This window comes from Cajanus cajan, chromosome 8, assembly GCF_000230855.2.
Source record: "Cajanus cajan strain Asha chromosome 8, NIPB_CcT2T_4, whole genome shotgun sequence".
In the NCBI taxonomy this organism is placed as follows: domain Eukaryota; kingdom Viridiplantae; phylum Streptophyta; class Magnoliopsida; order Fabales; family Fabaceae; genus Cajanus; species Cajanus cajan.
The window spans coordinates 2,340,386-2,360,168 of NC_138524.1; the positions used below are offsets into that span (position 1 = coordinate 2,340,386).

A 19,783-nucleotide genomic window follows, 5' to 3' on the forward strand; every position below is an offset into this window, starting at 1 on the left:
TAATTAAAAAAAAATTTATAATTCTTAAAATTCATGGTTCCTAAACATAAAAAAAATAATTAATTATATATTTAATGTCCTCTAAAAGATAAAGTGTTCTTAAATATTGTAGCTCTATATTTAAGGTACAAGGAGATTTGATCTCACAAACTTGTTTGAGATAAAAATGTCAAATTATGAGTATTTAGCCATCTTTAATGTTAGGTAAAACAATTTAAGTTAATATAGAAGAATCTTGACATATTTTATTAGATTTAAAATTCATAATAAATAAATGATATTATATATATAATTATGAATTGATATAAATAATACATAATTTAGTTCAGATTTGTGTTCTTTAATATAAATTAGACATTTTTTAGTGTTAAAAAATACTTTTTTTTAGTGTTTACTGACTCTTAGTTTAATAAGTAATGTCTTAACTTTAAATGAAGATTTTTGAATTTTTAACATGTCATTAACTATTTGAATTATAGTTATGAGAGTGACATCTTAATTCTCCGTCTACCATTTTATGTAAAAAAAATGAGATTTTATTTACTTAAAAGTGTATTAGAAATAAATTAAAAAAAATAATAATAATAATAGAAAAAGAGTTATACATAGACAGTGTAAAAATTTTTACACATTCATTCAATTATAAACTGTCACATCAATAATAATTTTTATTCAATTAAAAGTATAGAAAAAAATTACACAAATAATATATTACCATTAAATCCATTTTATAAAATAAATCATTTCAATTCATTTTAACGTGTATTTTTACATATATATATATATATATATATATATATATATATCATAGAATTTGATCAATTTGGTTAAATTTTAACTCCATAAAAATTTTAAATTATTTAGACGGAGATAATTTTTTATTCAAATTTATCAATCCAAATTTTCAAACTATACCAATAATATATAGGGCTAAGATTGTGTGATGTAATAAGAAATAGTAATATAATTTTTTTTTCTGGAATACTTTCTTAATACTTTTAATGCTAAGTCAAAAGTATTGAATTAATTTATATAATTTTTGCGCAACTCTTGTTTCTTTATTTTATTTTATTTTATTTTTATTAGTTGATCAATATCTAATATTATTTTAAGAACTTCAAAATGAATTAAGAGATAAACCTATAATTTCAAAATCATAAAAAGAAATTTAGACTTTAATTTACAACAATAAAATTAATTTTAAGAGAATAAAGAAATTAACATAAAGTGTGAAAAATTTAATTGAATATAACTATAATGTAAACATGAGTTAATTTAATTAGATGTTTTTACATATTTAGAGATAAAATATATAAAGAATGTTTAGTTTACTCCCTCTTCATAATTTGAATTTTTAATCCATTTTAATTGTTTGTTCTTCTCCTTATTTAAATTATAAACTTTAAAATTTATCTGCTGAATTCTAAATTTTAAAATAATTAATAAATATATATAAAATTATATAATTATATTGATAGTCATAAATGAAAAGTTTTATTCTAATTTTTAATTTGAGATACCGATTATGATTTTCTTTTCAATTTATTAAAATTAAAGTGTTGAATATTCCTTTAACAGTAGCAAGACTGATGACAATTTGTGTTTGGTATTGATTCTTTCAAAGAAAAGACAGCCGTCTTCATGTTTTGCACATACAGAGGGCGGTTTGGTCGGTTGTGTGTGACCACCACTTTGAGACCAAAAAGGCGTCACTTTTCTTTTTCTAATTTGATTTTTGTATCACCAATGACTAATAAATAGCCCTACACTTATATATATGTCTTAAATTTCAAAATAGTACTATATTTCTAGAAGACAATAATTGAATTTTTAAATAATTTGTTTCAAACTATATTTATATTATTTATGTTTAATATTTAAAAATATTATTTATTTCAATATGTTAGTTATTTATTAAAAATCATTTCATTGACTACTTTAAATAAATTAATAATCTTTTTATTTAATATTTCTCTTTTTGACTTATTTTTAGATTAAAATAGAAATTTAATCATTAATTAATAATCTAATTTAATATATTTATATTTAATAAAAAAAATTTAATGTCGATTCATTTGTTTATTTGTAAAAACTTTGAATGACACATATATTAAAAAATAGGCTAAAACCTTATTTTGGTCCCTTATATTAATTGTTTGTTTCAATTTAGTTTCACTTTTATTTTTTGTTTCAATTTAGTCCCAAATTAATTAATTGGTTTCAATTTAGTCACAAATTAATTAATTGGTTTCAATGTGTCACTTCCGTTCAAATTATTTAAACGAAGTTAACTTTTGGCCACGTGGATGCCACGTAAATGCATACGTGGATGTCACATGGATGACAATTTTTGGCTAAAAACCTATTTTGGTCCCTTATAATAATTGTTTGTTTCAATTTAGTCTCAATTTTATTTTTGGTTTCAATTTGGTCCCAAATTAATTAATTGGTTTCAATTTGGTCCCAAATATATTAATTGGTTTCAATTTGGGACTTCCGTCCAAATTATTTAAACGGAGTTAACTTTTGGCCACGTGGATGCAGTTTTGATCTCTCAAGTATTACAATTGTGCAGTTTTGATCCCCAAGATTTTAATTGGGTAATTTTAGTCCTTAAAGAATTATAATTGCGCGATTTTGATCCTTCAATTTTTAATTGAACAATTTTAGTCTCTCAAATATCATAATAGTACGATTTTAGTTTCTCCCATTAAAAATTAATAATTTTAATATATATATAATATTTTAAAATTAAACAATTATTTATCTATTAAAATTAACGTATATTATAATTTTTGATATTATATCAATAATATTGTTAATATATTTATAGATAAACTAATAATTTGATAAATATAACTTGTTATATATTAATATACTTTTACAAAAATATAAGTATATTAATTAGAAATATATATCTGATCTTATATATTTATATTTTTGTAAAAATATATTAATATATATTATAAAAATATATATCATAAATTAATATCAATAATATCATAAATTAATATCATAATATTTTATAATATATATTAATATACTTTTACAAAAATATAAATATATAAGATCAAATATATATTTCTAATTAATATACTTATATTTTTGTAAAAGTATATTAATATATAACAAGTTATATTTATCAAATTATTAGTTTATCTATAAATATATTAATAATATTATTGATATAATATCGAAAATTATAATATACGTTAATTTGAATAGATAAATAATTGTTTAATTTTAAAATATTATATATATATATATATATAATTAAAATTATTAATTTTTAATGGGAGAAACTAAAATCGTACTATTATGATATTCGATAGACTAAAATTGTTCAAGTAAAAATTGAAGGACCAAAATCGCGCAATTGCAATTCTTTAAGGACTAAAATTACTCAATTAAAATCTTGGGGATCAAAACTGCACAATTGTAATTCTTGAGGGATTAAAACTGCATCCACGTGGCCAAAAGTTAACTCCGTTTAAATAATTTGGACGGAAGTCCCAAATTGAAACCAATTAATATATTTGGGACCAAATTGAAACCAATTAATTAATTTAGGACCAAATTGAAACCAAAAATAAAATTGGGACTAAATTGAAACAAACAATTATTATAAGGGACCAAAATAGGTTTTTAGCCAAAAATTGTCTTCCACGTGGCATCCACGTATGCATCTACGTGGATGTCACGTATACATCTACGTGGCATCCACGTATGCATCTACGTGGCATCCACGTGGCCAAAAATTAACTCCGTTTAAATAATTTGGGCGGAAGTCCCACATTGAAACCAATTAATTAATTTGGGACTAAATTGAAATCAATTAATTAGTTTAGGACCAAATTGAAACCAAAAATAAAAGTGGGACTAAATTGAAACAAACAATTAATATAAGGGACTAAAATAGGGTTTTAGCCTAAAAAATATTAATCATTTCAAATTTTATTAATTATATTTAAGTGTAAAATTAAGTTTTTTTTTTTTTTTTATAAATAAAATCTTAAATTTAAGTTTTAAATATAAATGAATGTTAATTATCCTTTTCTTCTGATATTTTTCTAAAAATATTTTTTCATTAATGCACAATTTTTTATCTATATTTTTTTAATATTTATAAAAAAAAATATTATGTTATTAATGAAATTTAATATAGATAAAGTTGTACATAGGTGTGCATGGTTGTGCTGTTACATGACTCATATTCATAATGAACAAGCAAATATTGGAGGAAAGTAAATTAAACTTAGATCATCAATATGTTGCAAACTAATTGGATTTGGATTGGGGTGTAGGACTATGCTCTCATAATTTATATATTTGATATAACCCTATTTTTAATAAATAATAATAGAAAACACACGTTTTGTTTTTTAGGAGGTAGACACATTGTCACACCTCTTTAAACTGTTATTTGTGTGTTGAGTGCTTTATTCTCTGTTTTATAATTTGGTTGTATTGTTTGTGTGTTGAGTATTTTATTTTTTGATTTAGAATTTAGTTACTATTTCTAACAGTGGAATCTCGAACGATGAAATTGCTTAAAAAAATAAATCAGTACAAATAGACCATTATTAAATACTTGTAAATGAAAAAAAACTTTTATTTAAAGGAGAACATGACCATATGAAAGAGATTCAAACTTGAGACGAATGTTGAAGTTTAAATATAAAATGAAGTTCTATATCAATTACAATTGAGAAAGACTAATTTTTTAATGTCTTAAGATTTTAAATTATGTTATGATATTAAATTCAGTTATATGATTTACTTTTTATTCATTGATAAAATATTTTTTAATATTTAAATTCCTCCAACTCAGCAAAATAAAAAATATTTTTTTTATTTATAATAAAGAATTATATTTTTTATATATATATTTATAATAAAGAATCATAAGAGCATTGTAATATTTTAAAAAAAATGTTTATGATTTATGAGAGAAAATTTTGGTAAATAGATGAAAAAAGGGTGGCAATATCTAATACTAGGGGCGTCCCGACCCACTTATGAGTCGGATTGACTGTTACAGGGCCCCACCACCATTGTCTCAAAATGAAAATCAAAATGAAAATATGGTATTTTTCCTTCAATTCTCATCTCCTCCTACTCCTACCCCCTTAACTTATATATCATCCCTGACTCTCTCTCTCATCTTCCATTTTCTCAATTTCCATCATCACACATTACCTTCATCACTCTTTTTCCTAATTATTTTTTTTATTTTCAGATTCAAACAACACTAAACATTTTCTGCAACCAAAGCATCCAAACTTTTTCCAGGCAAGAATTTTCTTTCCCTCTTTTCCTTTTTCTTATTCATATATAGTTTCGTCTGTGTGTCGGTTTATCATGTCCAATGAATTGACCAACCAGCATAGCTAGCTGCTTTAGACTTGTGTTTTCAGATACCCTTTGATTTTCTTTTTTCTGAATACTCAATATCCAAACCTTGCATGTGTGCTCTCTTGATTCTTCTTAACATGTCTTCTTTCATCTTTTGATCAGACTTGATCCTTATTCTCTGGGATCAGAATATGTGCTCTCTCTATATTTTCCTCATATGATTCATGCTTGTCAATTGTTTTATGCAACTTTCGAGAGTGTTTCACTTCTTTGATCAGAAATAATTAATGTTTTAATTTCACTCCGATCATGATTCTCTTGTTGGGTTTGATCGTCCTGGACTTTGTTTAATCTTCAATTTTCATCTGATTTTTGTTCTTATTATTTTTTAAAAACTAATTTGAGTTTTTCTTGTCTATGATATGTATATCACATTATTTTGCCCCGATTTCATTGAGAAATGGTTTTGATTGTGATCCTTGATCGATCTGGAGATCAATCTCTATAGCCGTTTCTGTTGAGAAGTATGTTTCTATGAAATTAGAAATGAGAAACGGCTACCCAACTAAGAAACTTTTCCTTTAATTGATTCCTCTTTAGCAGCTTTCAGCCGTTAGGTGGTGATTATTATATATAATTTGATTTTGATATCTGTTTAGATCTTATTTTATTGAATTTGATGATGTGTATTCTATATAATTTATACTGTATGTATAAAGAGATTCTAATGTAATTTGATGTACTTTTTAATGCTGCTTAACAAAGCAGAGCAAGGGTAGATGATAAAAAGAAATATGTAATTCAAAAATAAAAGAAAAGAAACTGTTGTTTTTTCTCACTGCCACTGTGTTTTTGTGTTTTAAAAGGTTTTCTCAGGAATCTCGGCCTCTGCCAGCCTCGCTTTTGTTCAATTTTTGATTCTTAAATTTCACAACTACCCCTACTTTTTTTTTTTTATTTATTACAAAACACCACTCTGACCTTCACTTTTACTAGGTTTGTCTTTTTGCAACTAGATAACTAAGGTGGATTCTGTTTTAAATTTCATTCATTTATTCTTAAATAACTAATTATTATAATTATAAATATATTTTTAGTCAGAATTTTAAATAGAATGTATTTACAGTCGACCAATCTCAGGTTATTATGGATATTAAGTTTATTTAATTTCATAATAATTATTACTTTAAATATGACATTTGCAGAGAATTATGATTGATTCATAGTATTTTTTTTTATACTGACAGTGTATAAAATTAATTAATTTTTTAATCATATAATACCAATTAAATTGAATTTTCAAAAAACTTAAAATGAATTCTAGAAAGTATGATCGTGAAGAGCGCAGTTGATTATGATTTACCAATGAAAAAGGTGAAATTAACACGATATTACTTTACTTGATATAATATTTATTTAAAATTTAAAAGGCATTATAGAAAAAAGAAAAGGTTAAGGTGGGGGCTCAGCAGCTAACTATGAAAACATTGAAAAGTGGGCCTATACAGGTAGTAAGCAAATTCCGTGTTGATTATCTTTTATCTTTTGAATGTTAGATCTTTGGGTCCCATGATGTTTATGTGCAACCAACGTTCCAGATGCAATCTTCTTCCTCAATTGAAAATTATACGGTGGATTTGATTTTTGTAGAAAGTAGGAAAAAGAAAGAAAATTGTTTATCGAATAGGCCCAAAACTAAGAAAAGGAAAAGAGTGTATTGGGCATGGAATCGGTGGTGGACAGGGAAATGTCTTATGTGTGATATCAAGCTGTAACACAACACAGCATTAGGGACCCACAGACACCTGGGTCTTCCACGTGACATCTTCAATTCTTGATCAAATCTTTTGCATGTCTAATTAATCAAGGCTTAAGAAATTAATATTCAAAATGCCTTTTCTAAAATGCATATGGGAAGTTCAGTAAATCTTTTTATATTATATTATATTATTATTTTTCTATTTATAAAGTTTAGTAAGAATAAGATCATCGATAATTATAAAGGTTTAAATGATCTTGTAATGCAAAAGGTATGCCGCATGATCATATTAAATGATGACATAGAAATTTATCTAATTATTCAATTCAATGTATTCATTTCTGAGTTTCTAGATTTTTCCTTGTTCAAAATCGAATTATTCATTTATATTCATAGAGATGCATCTGAGTATCATTTGTTGTTATTGTTCTCTTTTTCCCATTCCATGAGGTGTCATCCTCATGTGCACGTTTCAATGTATAAGATTTGGTAGCTATCTCTAGTTTTATTTTTTGTCTTTCCCCAAATGAGATAGATAGGTATCTATATTTTCTTATTATTATCTCATACAAAAAAAAAATATTATTAACTTCATTTCACTATTGATTTTCAAGATTTATTAATTTATTATTTGACGGTGCATGTCTTATTATGCATTGATGGTACCTTTTGTTTATTTTTATAAACAATATAATGTTTTTAATTTAAAATTAAAATATTTGTCCTCTTTCTCCTACTCAATATTCTCAAAATATATATTCTGAATAACCAACCGCTCAACTTTTCAAAAACAAATTTTAGTCATTAAGTTTGATACTTTTAGGAATACATATTAATGTTTCTTACTTGTATGTATAAAAATAGTATAATAACGGTAGCGTAACGAAAATAATTGTTACGATTGTTTTCCATATTCACTTATTACGTAGAAGGGATTGTGAATTAAGTAGCGTAGGGCAATAACCAAGTTAGCGCACTAACTACAATTTTTTCTTCTTTGCTTGAAAAACAGTCAACATAAGGAAGCGAAGATGGAAGAAGAGACAAAAGTGATATCAGAAGTTTCGGTGACAAAGGTTGTTGAGGAGGAAGTTCATAAGAAGGACAGCATTAAGGTACCATTCTTCATTTTTTACCACATTTTTCATTGCTACCATTCTTGCACTGATCACTGGGTTTCCTAGTACCAATTGGATATTTTTATGGACAATTATTTCCATTTAGACTCAACTAATTGTGTGTTTGCGAAATGGTATTGAATTTCGAGGATGGAAATGAGGAGTGAATTAGATGATAGAGAAAAAAATAGATATGTCATCGTGCTAGTTTTTTTTTTTTTTTTTTCTTTTTTTTTTTCTGTATACTTGTTTGAAAATTTATAATTTATAAATTTTAAAAATATAGCTGTATCGAGATAAATCGAAAAGTTATAAGATTTCTTAGCAATTGATTATCAATTGAAAGCGTATAAATTTCAAGGCTCAATAAGCATTGCTTAGAATTTATATTTCACTTTTCTGATTAGGCAATCCAGTCCTATTATTATATTACTACTGATTTTAATTATTTGTAACAAATTGAACTTTTCTCTAATTTTAATTATAAGCAACAATTAACAATTTTTAAAGTTACTTAAAGATAAATTTCTTTTATACTCTTAATTTATTATTAACTCTATTTCATATACATTTATTCATTTCGTGTTTATTAGATTATGAATAAAATACATCTTTGAAATAAAATTTAAATTTATGACATAACTAATTAAAAATAATTAATTTAATTATTTCTCTTGATCTTGATGGTTTGTCCTTATAATTGGATTCAGAGATAGTAATAAATATAAACAATTCATTAAATATTATTCTCTAGTTGATCACTGGCAGCTTTGATGAGCTGCTTTTGTTTCTATATAGTATCAGAACAACAATTTGAGCACTTATTCGACACTTAATCTGTTAACTAAGATTGATATTGGAGCTTGTAACTCTTAAAGTCTGTTTTAATACAAGTTTATAAACGTTTTTAATAGTTTTTTTATTAAAAAATATTTTTTATTTTCATTAAAGAAGTTCTAAAAATGTCTAGATGTTGCATTGTTCACTCATCTGTTGATTCTTGATAGTATTATAGTAGCAAGCTTTTAGCACATTATATAATGTTTAATGTGCAATTGTTTTAATCATTTATTGCAGGAGACAAACGGAGAGTTGCAGAGTGAAGTAAAGAAAGAGGAGGAAGAGAATGCGCTTGATGGCGAATTCATTAAAGTTGAGAAAGAAGAGAATGCCATAGATGATAAGTCCCATAAAACTGAAAGAAGCTCAGATTCTCCAAGCAGAGAATTTCTGGAAGCTCAAGAGAAGATGCAAGAACTTGAGGTTGAACTCCGAAGACTAACAGAATCTTTGAAGACCTCTGAGCATGAAAATGATCAGCTGAAGGGAGAGATCTCAGTTACCAAAGAGAAATTTGAGGAACGTGAAAAGAAATATGAAGAGCTCGAACTGAGTCACAAGAAATTGCAAGAGCAGATTCTTGAATCTGAGAATAAATACAATCAGCAGCTCAGCACTCTTGAAGAGGCACAGCAAAATCATGAAGTGAAGCAGAAAGAGCTTCTTCATGTGAAGGAAGCATTTGATGATATGAACCTTGAGCTTGAAAACTCCAGAAAGAAGATGCAGGAATTGCAGCTTGATCTGCAACTTTCAGCAGACGAGGCCCGGAAATTTGAGGAGCTACATAAGGAAAGTGGTTCACATGCTGAATCTGAGGGAAAGAAGGCTTTAGAATTTGAGAGACTACTTGAAGAAGCCAAATTGAGTGCAAAAGGAATGGAAGATGAGATGGCTTCCCTTAAGGAAGAATTGAAGGGAGTTTACGAGAAGATTGCTGAAAATCAAAAGGTTGAAGAAGCACTTAAAGCAACTTCAACGGAACTCTCTACCATTCAAGAGGAGTTGACACTCTCGAAATCCCAGCTATTGGAAGTTGAGAAAAGACTGTCTTCAAGGGACTCTTTGGTGGATGAGTTGACACAGGAATTAAACCTGATCAAGACTTCAGAAACACAGCTAAAAGAAGACTTGTCAGCACTTCAAAATCTATTTGCCTCTACGAAGGAAGAATTGCGAGAAAAAAATTCTGAGTTGGAAACTGCAAGCTCCAAGTTGCAGGAGGAGGAAAAATTGAGGGAATCAGTTGAAGCTGCATTCAAGAGTCAGGAAGCACAGTTTCTCACTGCACAAGAGGAACTCACTAAACTTAAAAAGGCAAAAGAAACTCTTGAAGCAACCGTGGAAGATCTAACCAGTAATTTGAAGAAGTTTGAGGAGTTGAGCACTGATTTAGAGGAAAAGCTAAAGCTCTCTGATGAAAATTTTCTTAAAACCGATTCTCTTTTATCTCAAGCACTTTCAACCAATGCAGAGCTTGAGGAGAAGGTGAAGTATTTGGAAGATCTTCATAATGAATCTGGAGTTGCTGCAGCTACTGCCACACAAAGAAGTCTTGAACTTGAGGGACATATTCAGACATCAGTTGCAGCTGCAGAAGAGGCAAAAGCACAATTGAGGGAGCTGGAAATACGTCTCATAGCAGCAGAGCAGAGGAACGTGGAGCTTGAGCAACAATTAAACTTGGTACAATTGAAAACCAGTGATGCTGAGAGAGAAGTGACTGAATTCTCTGAGAAAATATCTAATCTCAACTCTAAATTGGAAGAGGCCGAGGAAGAGAAGAATATTCTTAACCGCCAATTGCAGGAATACATGGAAAAGGTAGTTCAACTTGAATCAGACTTAAATCAATCATCTCTACGGAGTTCACAATTAGAGGAGGAGCTGAAGATAGTCAATGACAAATGTTCTGAGCATGAGGACCGAGCCAGTATGAACCATCAGCGTAGCCGAGAACTGGAAGATTTATTCCAGAGCTCTCACTCCAAGTTTGAAGAGTCTGATAAAAAGGTGAGTGAGTTGGAGTTGTTACTTGAAGCAGAGAAATACAGAATTCAGGAACTTGAACATCAAATAAGCACGTTAGTAGAGAAATGTAGTGTTTCAGAAGCACAAGCCAATAAATACCTTGATGATTTGTCTAATCTGACATCAGAACTTGAGGCCTTTCAAGCACAAACCTCAATCCTCGAAGTTACACTGCAAGAAGCTAATGTAAGAAGAAAGGAGTTAGAAGATTCTTTGAATGCAGTGACAGATGAAAAGAAAAGGCTAGAAGATGCTTCTAGCAGTTTGAATGAGCAGCTTGCTGAGAAAGAAAACCTATTGGAAATTTTGAGGGATGATTTAAATATCACACAAGTTAAATTGCAAAGCACTGAAAGTGATCTCAGGGCGGCTGAATTGAGAGAGAGTGATCTAATCGAGAAACTAAAAGCTTCTGAAGAAAGTCATGTCATAAGGGGAAGAGATATAGAAGAGACTACTGCAAGGCACTCGGAACTTCAATTGTTGCATGAGTCTCTGAAGAAAGATTCAGAACAGAAACTCCAAGAAGCTATAGATAAATTCAACAACAAGGACTCTGAGGTTCAGTCTCTGCTTGAGAAAATTAAGATTTTGGAAGAACAGGTGGTAGGGGCTGGGGAACAGTCTACATCCTTGAAGAATGAGTTTGAAGAGAGTTTGAGCAAACTGGCTTCTTTGGAAAGTGAAAATGAAGATTTGAAACGGCAAATTTTAGAGGCAGAGAGCAAGAGTTCTCAGTCTTTTACTGAAAATGAATTATTGGTTGGAACAAACATTCAACTAAAAACCAAAATTGATGAACTTGAGGAATCATTGAACCGAGTTCTATCAGAGAAGGAAGCTGCTGCACAAGAACTTGTGTCTCATAAGAACAGCATAGCTGAACTGCACGATTTACAATCAAAATCCTCTGAAATTCAACGTGCAAATGAAGCTCGCATTCTAGAAGTAGAATCACAATTACAAGAAGCATTGCAGAGGCATACTCAGAAGGAATCAGAAGCCAAAGAATTGAATGAGAAACTGATTACACTAGGGGGGCAAATAAAGCTTTTCGAAGAGCAGGCACGTGAAACAGTTGCAACTTCTGACACTCATAAAGCTGAGTTGGAGGAGAGTCTCATAAAATTAAAGCATCTTGAAACTGTCATTGAGGAACTGCAAAACCAGTCACTCCACCGTGAAAAAGAAACTGCAGAGCTAAATGAGGAAAAATCAAAGCTTAATCAGGAAATGGCTATCTATGAATCCAAATTAAGTGATTTACAGTCAAAGCTGTCTGCAGCACTTGTTGAGAAGGATGAAATAGTTAAAGAGATACTTGCCTCAAAGAATGTCATCGAAGAATTAGTGACAAAGCATAGTGCAGAAGTGCAGACATTAAATTCACAGGTACATGAAATACGGACTATTCATAATGATATTCCTTTATTTTTCCTCTTTCTATTGCTGTTGGCGGTAATATAATTTTCTGACATAATAATTTTATGAAAACCATGATAAATAGAGAATTGATCTCTCAATGAAATGATATCAACTTGCAGATATCTTCAATGTTGGATGAGAAGAACTTGCTGAATGAGACTAATCAGGATTTAAAGAAGGAACTTCAGTCTCTGATATCTGACCTTGAAGTGAAGTTGAAGGAACAACAGAATATTGAAGGCTCTCTGAGATCCGAGGTTGAAACTCTCAATACTGAGATTGCTGAGAAATCTGCGTTGCAAAGGAAGCTGGAGGAAATTGAAGGGCAACTGACAAAAGCTGAATCTAGACTAAACGAAGAGGTAGTGCTGAGAGTTCCTGATTTTTGTAAATAAGTGCCAAGTTCAGATTCAAAAACATAGTACCTATCAGAACTAAATTGTTAAAATACTGTTATATTGAATTAGCTTTGCTGATTAATCTGATGTTTTGCAGGTTGGAAGTGTTCAAGCTGCTGCGTCTCAAAGGGAAGCAGAATTAAGTTCAAAATTGGAAGACTATGCACAAAAAATCAATGATAGAAATGTGCTGAATGAAAAGGTTGCAGAACTTGAGAAAGAGTTGCAACTTGCACGGGACGCTGTTGCTAACCAGGTATTCCATGCACTTTTACTTTTTTCATGGTAGCAATATTTGCTGAAAGAAAAAAGTTAAATAAGGAGATAGATGTACTTAATCCTCTCATCATTGTGTTCTTACTTCTGCCCGTATGTGATAAATATAAAACTTGTAACTGTGATGTGTATCATACTGATTGCTTTCATTTAATTAAAAAAAAAAAAAAAAAAACAGAAAGGAGCAGAATCTCAGAAGTTGGAACTAGAGGTAGCCCTGAAGAATTCTCTTGAAGAACTTGAAACTAAGAAAAAGGATATCTCTCTTCTACAGAAACAAGTGACAGATCTAGAGCAGAAATTGCAAGTGGCTGGTGATAAATCCACAATTAAGGTAATGCTCCTCCCAAAAGTTCCCAACATCTCGTGTTTTTTTATGCCATTCATGTATGCACTCTAATTCGTGTTTGTTTATACATATATATAAATTTATTTTAAAACTACTCTCACACTACTTTTCTTTACTAATTAATATTCATGTATCTTCTAACTAAATTAAGATAACATACTTTTATTAAGAGTATTTTAGTTTAAAAATAATTAATATATAAGATAATATGAATTGGGTTTTACACAGAAATAAACAATTTTTTAAGTTGAGTCTCATAAATAATAATGGAGTAGTAATTAGGATCGTAGCATGTTAAAATTTTAACTCTTCTGGTCTTCCCTTAGTTAAACTATCTATTATGCCTTGTCAAAGTATGATCGAAAAATTGAAAATGTTTTGTGCAAGATAACAAATGAAATGACCCCTTCTGTATACTACGTAGGTCCAGGAATTTTCAAACTAAATGACATGTTTGTATTTTCTGATGATGTTCCAGGGTGATGAGGGTGTTGAACAGAAAGATGGGGTAGAAGTAAAATCCAGGGACATTGGATCAAGCCTCTCGACTCCATCAAAAAGAAAGAGCAAGAAAAGGACAGAAGGAACAAGTGCTCAAACATCATCTTCGTCCGAGACAAATGTTCGAACAGGACAGGATTCGCCTGTCATAAATTTCAAGTTCATCTTGGGAGTAGCTCTTGTGTCCATTGTCTTTGGCATAATTCTTGGGAAGCGTTACTAGTATCAGCAGTGTATGTCTTTTGGTTTTGTTATTCATCATGTTTTTTCACCTTTTCTTTTCTTTCCTTTGCCGTTGATTAAGATTAAAAAGTCATACTGAAAGCTTTCTTTGCATGCTTTCAAGCTCAAAAGTCTTCTTCAGGTTGGTCAGGGAACTTGTTTTCATTCCTATCCCTTGCCTGCGTGTAAAACAAATGGGGGTTGGTTAATATTTCAAGTTTGAACTTTTAATAATTTGAGTGCGAGATTTTTTTAATTTATTTTTTGCTATGGAGCACATTTTTCTTTTAAATTTTTGTGGAGTGGAGGATTTGGGGCAGCTAGAAAACTTTGTACCTAAATGGCTAAACAATGGTGTAAAGATTTAAGACCATTTACTTTCTAGTCCCTTACTGTGTATAATATTTGAAGAAAAAAAAATTCTCAGGGTGTAGAAATCTATTTCTGATAATATTTTTGCTTCGATTTAGCAATTATTTTTTGAATGAAATGTGTTTAGATTTTTTCTTTTTCGGTGAAGTATAACGGGAAACAAAGACACTAGAATTTTATAGGGAAGGATACATGAGCTATATCCACTCTTCGCTCATTAACTACAAAATTTGGAAGAAAATCAAATATATGATATTGTCTATCTAAAATTAAAACCTCCTTGTTAGTTTGTTAACTACTTGATTGACTTTCTTGAAATGTGCTTTCAAGTGATCTTTTACAAATAAAATCTATTACATCGAGTTGTTAGGAGTTTAATGGCATTCATGAATCTGAACCAACTCTAATATTTCTAAAATCTCTTCACCACGCAAGCTTCAAGAACGGAACATCCTTTCAATTTGCTTCCAAATCCACAAATGAAACTACCGGAGCAATCTTGAAGTTGAGTTATGGGGTATACTTCGAATTAATTTGTGGATTGTGGGCTGTTTTTTTATATTTATTTTACCGTGAAATATTAATTAAATGAAGTTAACTATAATGTATTGATGTGACTCAATTATGAATTGTCATGTGTAATAATAGCTAACCCAAACTTATCCAACATTATGATGGCAAAATAGGTTGAATCTATTGGTTTCACCCATTTTACATGTTAAATGGAATAGAAAGATTCATTAAACAACTCATTATAATTTATCTTGTTTAAGGGTGAATTGGGTTGGATCTGTTATGTTATTTTATATTCTTATATTATAACTTATGAAGACTTATTTGTGGTAGTGAACTTATTATTCTTAATGAATTAAAATATTAATATTTTTAGTTTTGGCCTTTTAAGGACATTGGTGGATACATTTGATATTTCAAGTAAAGTATTTGAATGTTTTGATTGACTAAATAATGGATATTATTGTTATGGTTGGATGATTTATGTTCTTTCCTATTACTTATTTATTTATTGAGTTAATACATGAGTCATCCTTTTATAGCATATTTTTTATTTTTTATTTTTTATTTTTTATAAATCATTATGGATCATCCCAACTTGCAACCCATCGGTTGAGTTGGGTTTTTTCAACTCTCAACAAGTTTAATCCAACTCAATTCTTATTGGGTCATCATCTTTCTAATTTGATGACTGTAAGCCTGTTACTTAACGAGACTGATTTTTTTTTTGGAGAATAACAAAACTAAATCCAACTTGAAGCCATTCGATATTTTTTAGTTGAGTAGGATTTGCATTCTCCTATAAATAAGAGTGTTTATAAAGCTAGCTCAATAAAATATAAATAATAAAAGTCAAACTGAAGTTCAAAATTCAATAAATCAAAGATTGAGATAAATAATTATTTTTTAATTAGATTGAAATTAATTTTGGTTGCGATTTGAAAATCAATTTAATCCAATTTAAATTAAAATTGTACACATGATTTTTTTAATGAAATTATCTTATTACTTATATTTGTATAAATAAATACTAATGAAAATTCTATAATTTTTTTTCTCACAATCTTATTATCTACATTATGTCCTATTATAATTTTAATGATTACCAACTCATTCAAGTATAAATTTATAAGATTATTGAATTAATTTATTCTAATATTTCTTTCACATTCTTATTGTTTAAGTTATACTTGTAAGAGGAATATTATTGTTCTACTTATATTGTTGAATTTATACATGAATATGTATTCATAATTTTAAAGAAAAATAAGATTAATGTAAATAATGGTTTATAATTTAGATCGTGTATATGATGAGGTTAATAATGTTTTAGATAAGTTTTGCTTTTTATATTTTTTATGTATTAGATGATTTTTTTAACATGCATTGTTCACGGAAAAAACAATTTTAAAAAATAATTGATCGATCTAAAACAAACGGTAAAAGATTGGCTGAAAGAAAAATTTTATTATAAAAGCGATACAAAATTATGAATTTTTATTTCTTGTATTATTAGGGTTGACTTCGTGAATTTTTATGTTTAAATTCTGTTATTTTTATTATAATACTTTCTATCGATTAAAAAATATTTTTTCTTCTAGAAAACATATATAAATATTCTTAATAATATTTATGATTAATTAGATAAATTTTAATCAATTTCATAATTAATTGCTGAGAACATAAGTAGTAGATATGAAAAAAAAAATCTCATGCCCTCTAAATATATTACAATTTTTTTTCCTTCTATTAATCCTATTAGCTTTAACTCTATTTTTTTTAGCCATTTTATCAACAAATTCTATATTTCAACCATCAAATTGCAATTCCAAATTAATGAACTTGCCGCCATACAAACAAGAAAAAAAAGGGGTTATGACTGTAGATGACGTTGGTCCAAAAACTGAGACATCGGAGAAAGTGAAGGGAGAAAGAAAACCTAATCACTGAGAAAATAATTTTTTTTATATAAAAGTGAAAGGAGTAAATTTAAACCATGATGGATGATCAAGATTTAATGTTATGAGATCACTTTAGAAAGTCATTTTAAAAAAATATTAAGTCACATCTTATGTGCTTTAATATTGATCATGCACGCATCACTGAAGGCTAATACTGTTCATATTTATTTGCCTTATATCATCTCTTTGATGATAAGGTGGTGTGCGTGAATACATGAGGAATGCCCTATTATTGGTTCCTTTGATTTCTTAGAGCTCATTAATAATTGTTGACAACTATATTTTTGTACTAAGTACATGTATTATTCCTCTCATAGACCATTCAAACATTCTTCATTCCGCCAAAATATTGGATTGTTTACGTTAAGATTGTGCATTAAGCTTCGTTATACTTGGACAAATTATAATTCTTCCAATTATATATTGTATATTAATTCATTATAATTACAAAGAGCTATATAATTCATTACATAGCATCTGATTATCATGGAAATAATAATAAGTTTTTAATATTAAATATCCCACAAATAGTCAATTTTTTGTTGTTGGATATATTAGATTTATTAATTAATCTTCAACCTTAATAAGAGACGAAACTTGGTGCATCAATAAATGGACAACTATTTACTCTTCTCTCCCTCTTAATACTTATATATTTATTTCAATATTTGACTTTAATATATAATGTTTGGGTTGAGGGGAGAAGAGTTTCATAAAAATAAAAAAAAAACTGTATGGTTTAATTTTTAGGAGAAGATGAGAAGAGTTTTGAAATAATTTTTGTATAATATATAAATTATCTTTATTTATGTTTTTAAATTTAAAGTTATAAAAAAATAAATAAATTTTTAAAATCTCTCATTGTAGATTAAAAAAAATAGTTATCTTTCACTTCTATTTGAATCGTCCCTAATTTTAATTACATACATATAATGAGTATATTTTATTTTCATCTTATAAAAATTGATAATTATTTTAACAAATTATATAAATATATACATTTAATAGGGGAAAGAGAGACATTTTGAATCTCTATATATTTTTTAAAAGGTTTAAATATGTTTTTAATCACTCAAATTTAACACAAATTTATTTTTGGTTCCTCAAATTTGAAACTGTTATTTTTAGTCCTTGAAATTTTCAAAAATATTATTTTAGTCCTTTAAGTCACTAATAACATATCTGAAAATGACAAATTAAGATGATTAAATAATATCAATTAAATTTAATGTGATATTTTCACAAATAATAACATTAGTATGTAGATTTTATACAATAATATTTGATAAATTTCTTAACAAAATTTGAATATAAGAACTAAAATAAGATTTTTTGAAATTATAGGGATTAAAAACAACAATTTTAAATTTTAGGGACCAAAAAAATTTTATAGGGACTAAATACATATTTAAACCTTTTTAAAATTTAAGATAAAATTAAAGAGAGAAAAAGATGGTGGAGTTCAAAAAAAAAAAGAAAAAAAAAAAGAACGTGCTATTAGGAAATCAATTTCATATATGGTGCATAATTATTTTTCTTCTAATCATGTACAAATATTTAAATGTGTGCAATTTTTTTAAGAAGAAACGTGGGCAATTATTAAACGTAAAATAGACAAAAAATAAAAACTAGACGTGACGATCTTCGTTGTTATTAATTATATAGATGTATGCTATAACAAGTTATAAAGCTTGAAATAATTATCTTATTAATAGATATAATTTTATTTATCTCACTATGACAACTCATTCACTTTGAAATAAATTCAAATTCTTTGTATTTTATCTCCATCACATATGCATCATTTTCATAATCGTGACTGAATTGACTGGACATCGTTAGAAGTTTCTAGCTGAACATTGAATAAGAGGAGTTGTTATTGTTATTGTTATGCGTTGCACAAGATCCATCACGTTAAATTTATTAATTTAATCATTACAATCATCATAACATAAATCTGGTTCAAAGGTTAACAAGTATAATTATTTTTAAGTAAAACAACATGTGTTATAATTTGTGAGTATCAAAAATATTTCAGTAAATAAAACTAACATAAAGCTCTAAAGTTCGCTACTATTTGCTTGGCACGAGTCATGTAATTTAGAAAATAAAGAGTTGCTTTTGGATGGCTTCGAGTGAATTTAACGTCGATTTGAAAATTTATTTATTTAATAATTATTACCATGTGAAGATTAGAATGATGATATTTCTATATATATAAAAAGTAAAATAAAAGTGAGGACGTTTTTATTCTAAGAATGTTTACTTATATATAAAAGATAAAGAACACAAATTTTAACTCGTACGTGGGGTCATGCTATTGCTGCCAACCTGTAAGAAATAGATAGGATTGAATCAGCTTCATATAATACTAAGGCCATCTCCAATAACTCATTTGAGTTCCTTAATGATTCTTAATATGTTACGACAGTATTAAATAATTCAAACATAAATTTACTTTAATAGTAAGAAGAAATTTTAAGAAATTTAATTTTTAGATTTTTTTTTTTCTAATCATTTATGAATTAATTTTAAATTTTTATTAAAAAGGATAACTGCATTATAATGAAAAAAAATAAATTACAAAAAAAAATACACAATAAATAAATATTAAAAATAAAATAAAACAACAGTAAATACATAAACGTTATACGAAATTAATT

The 19,783-nt window shown here is 27.8% G+C and overlaps 1 protein-coding gene across 1 annotated transcript; it reads left to right on the forward strand.

Annotated features, from left to right (window-relative positions):
• The first annotated feature begins 5,105 nt into the window (after positions 1–5,105).
• LOC109798737 (early endosome antigen) lies at positions 5,106–14,658 on the forward strand. Its single transcript, XM_020359116.3, has 7 exons — positions 5,106–5,292; positions 8,127–8,229; positions 9,310–12,495; positions 12,648–12,890; positions 13,024–13,182; positions 13,381–13,536; positions 14,030–14,658. Exons 2-7 carry the CDS (start codon positions 8,146–8,148, stop codon positions 14,273–14,275), a joined length of 4,074 nt encoding a protein of 1,357 aa, XP_020214705.2. The 5' UTR covers positions 5,106–5,292; positions 8,127–8,145; the 3' UTR covers positions 14,276–14,658.
• Positions 14,659–19,783: the final 5,125 nt, after the last annotated feature.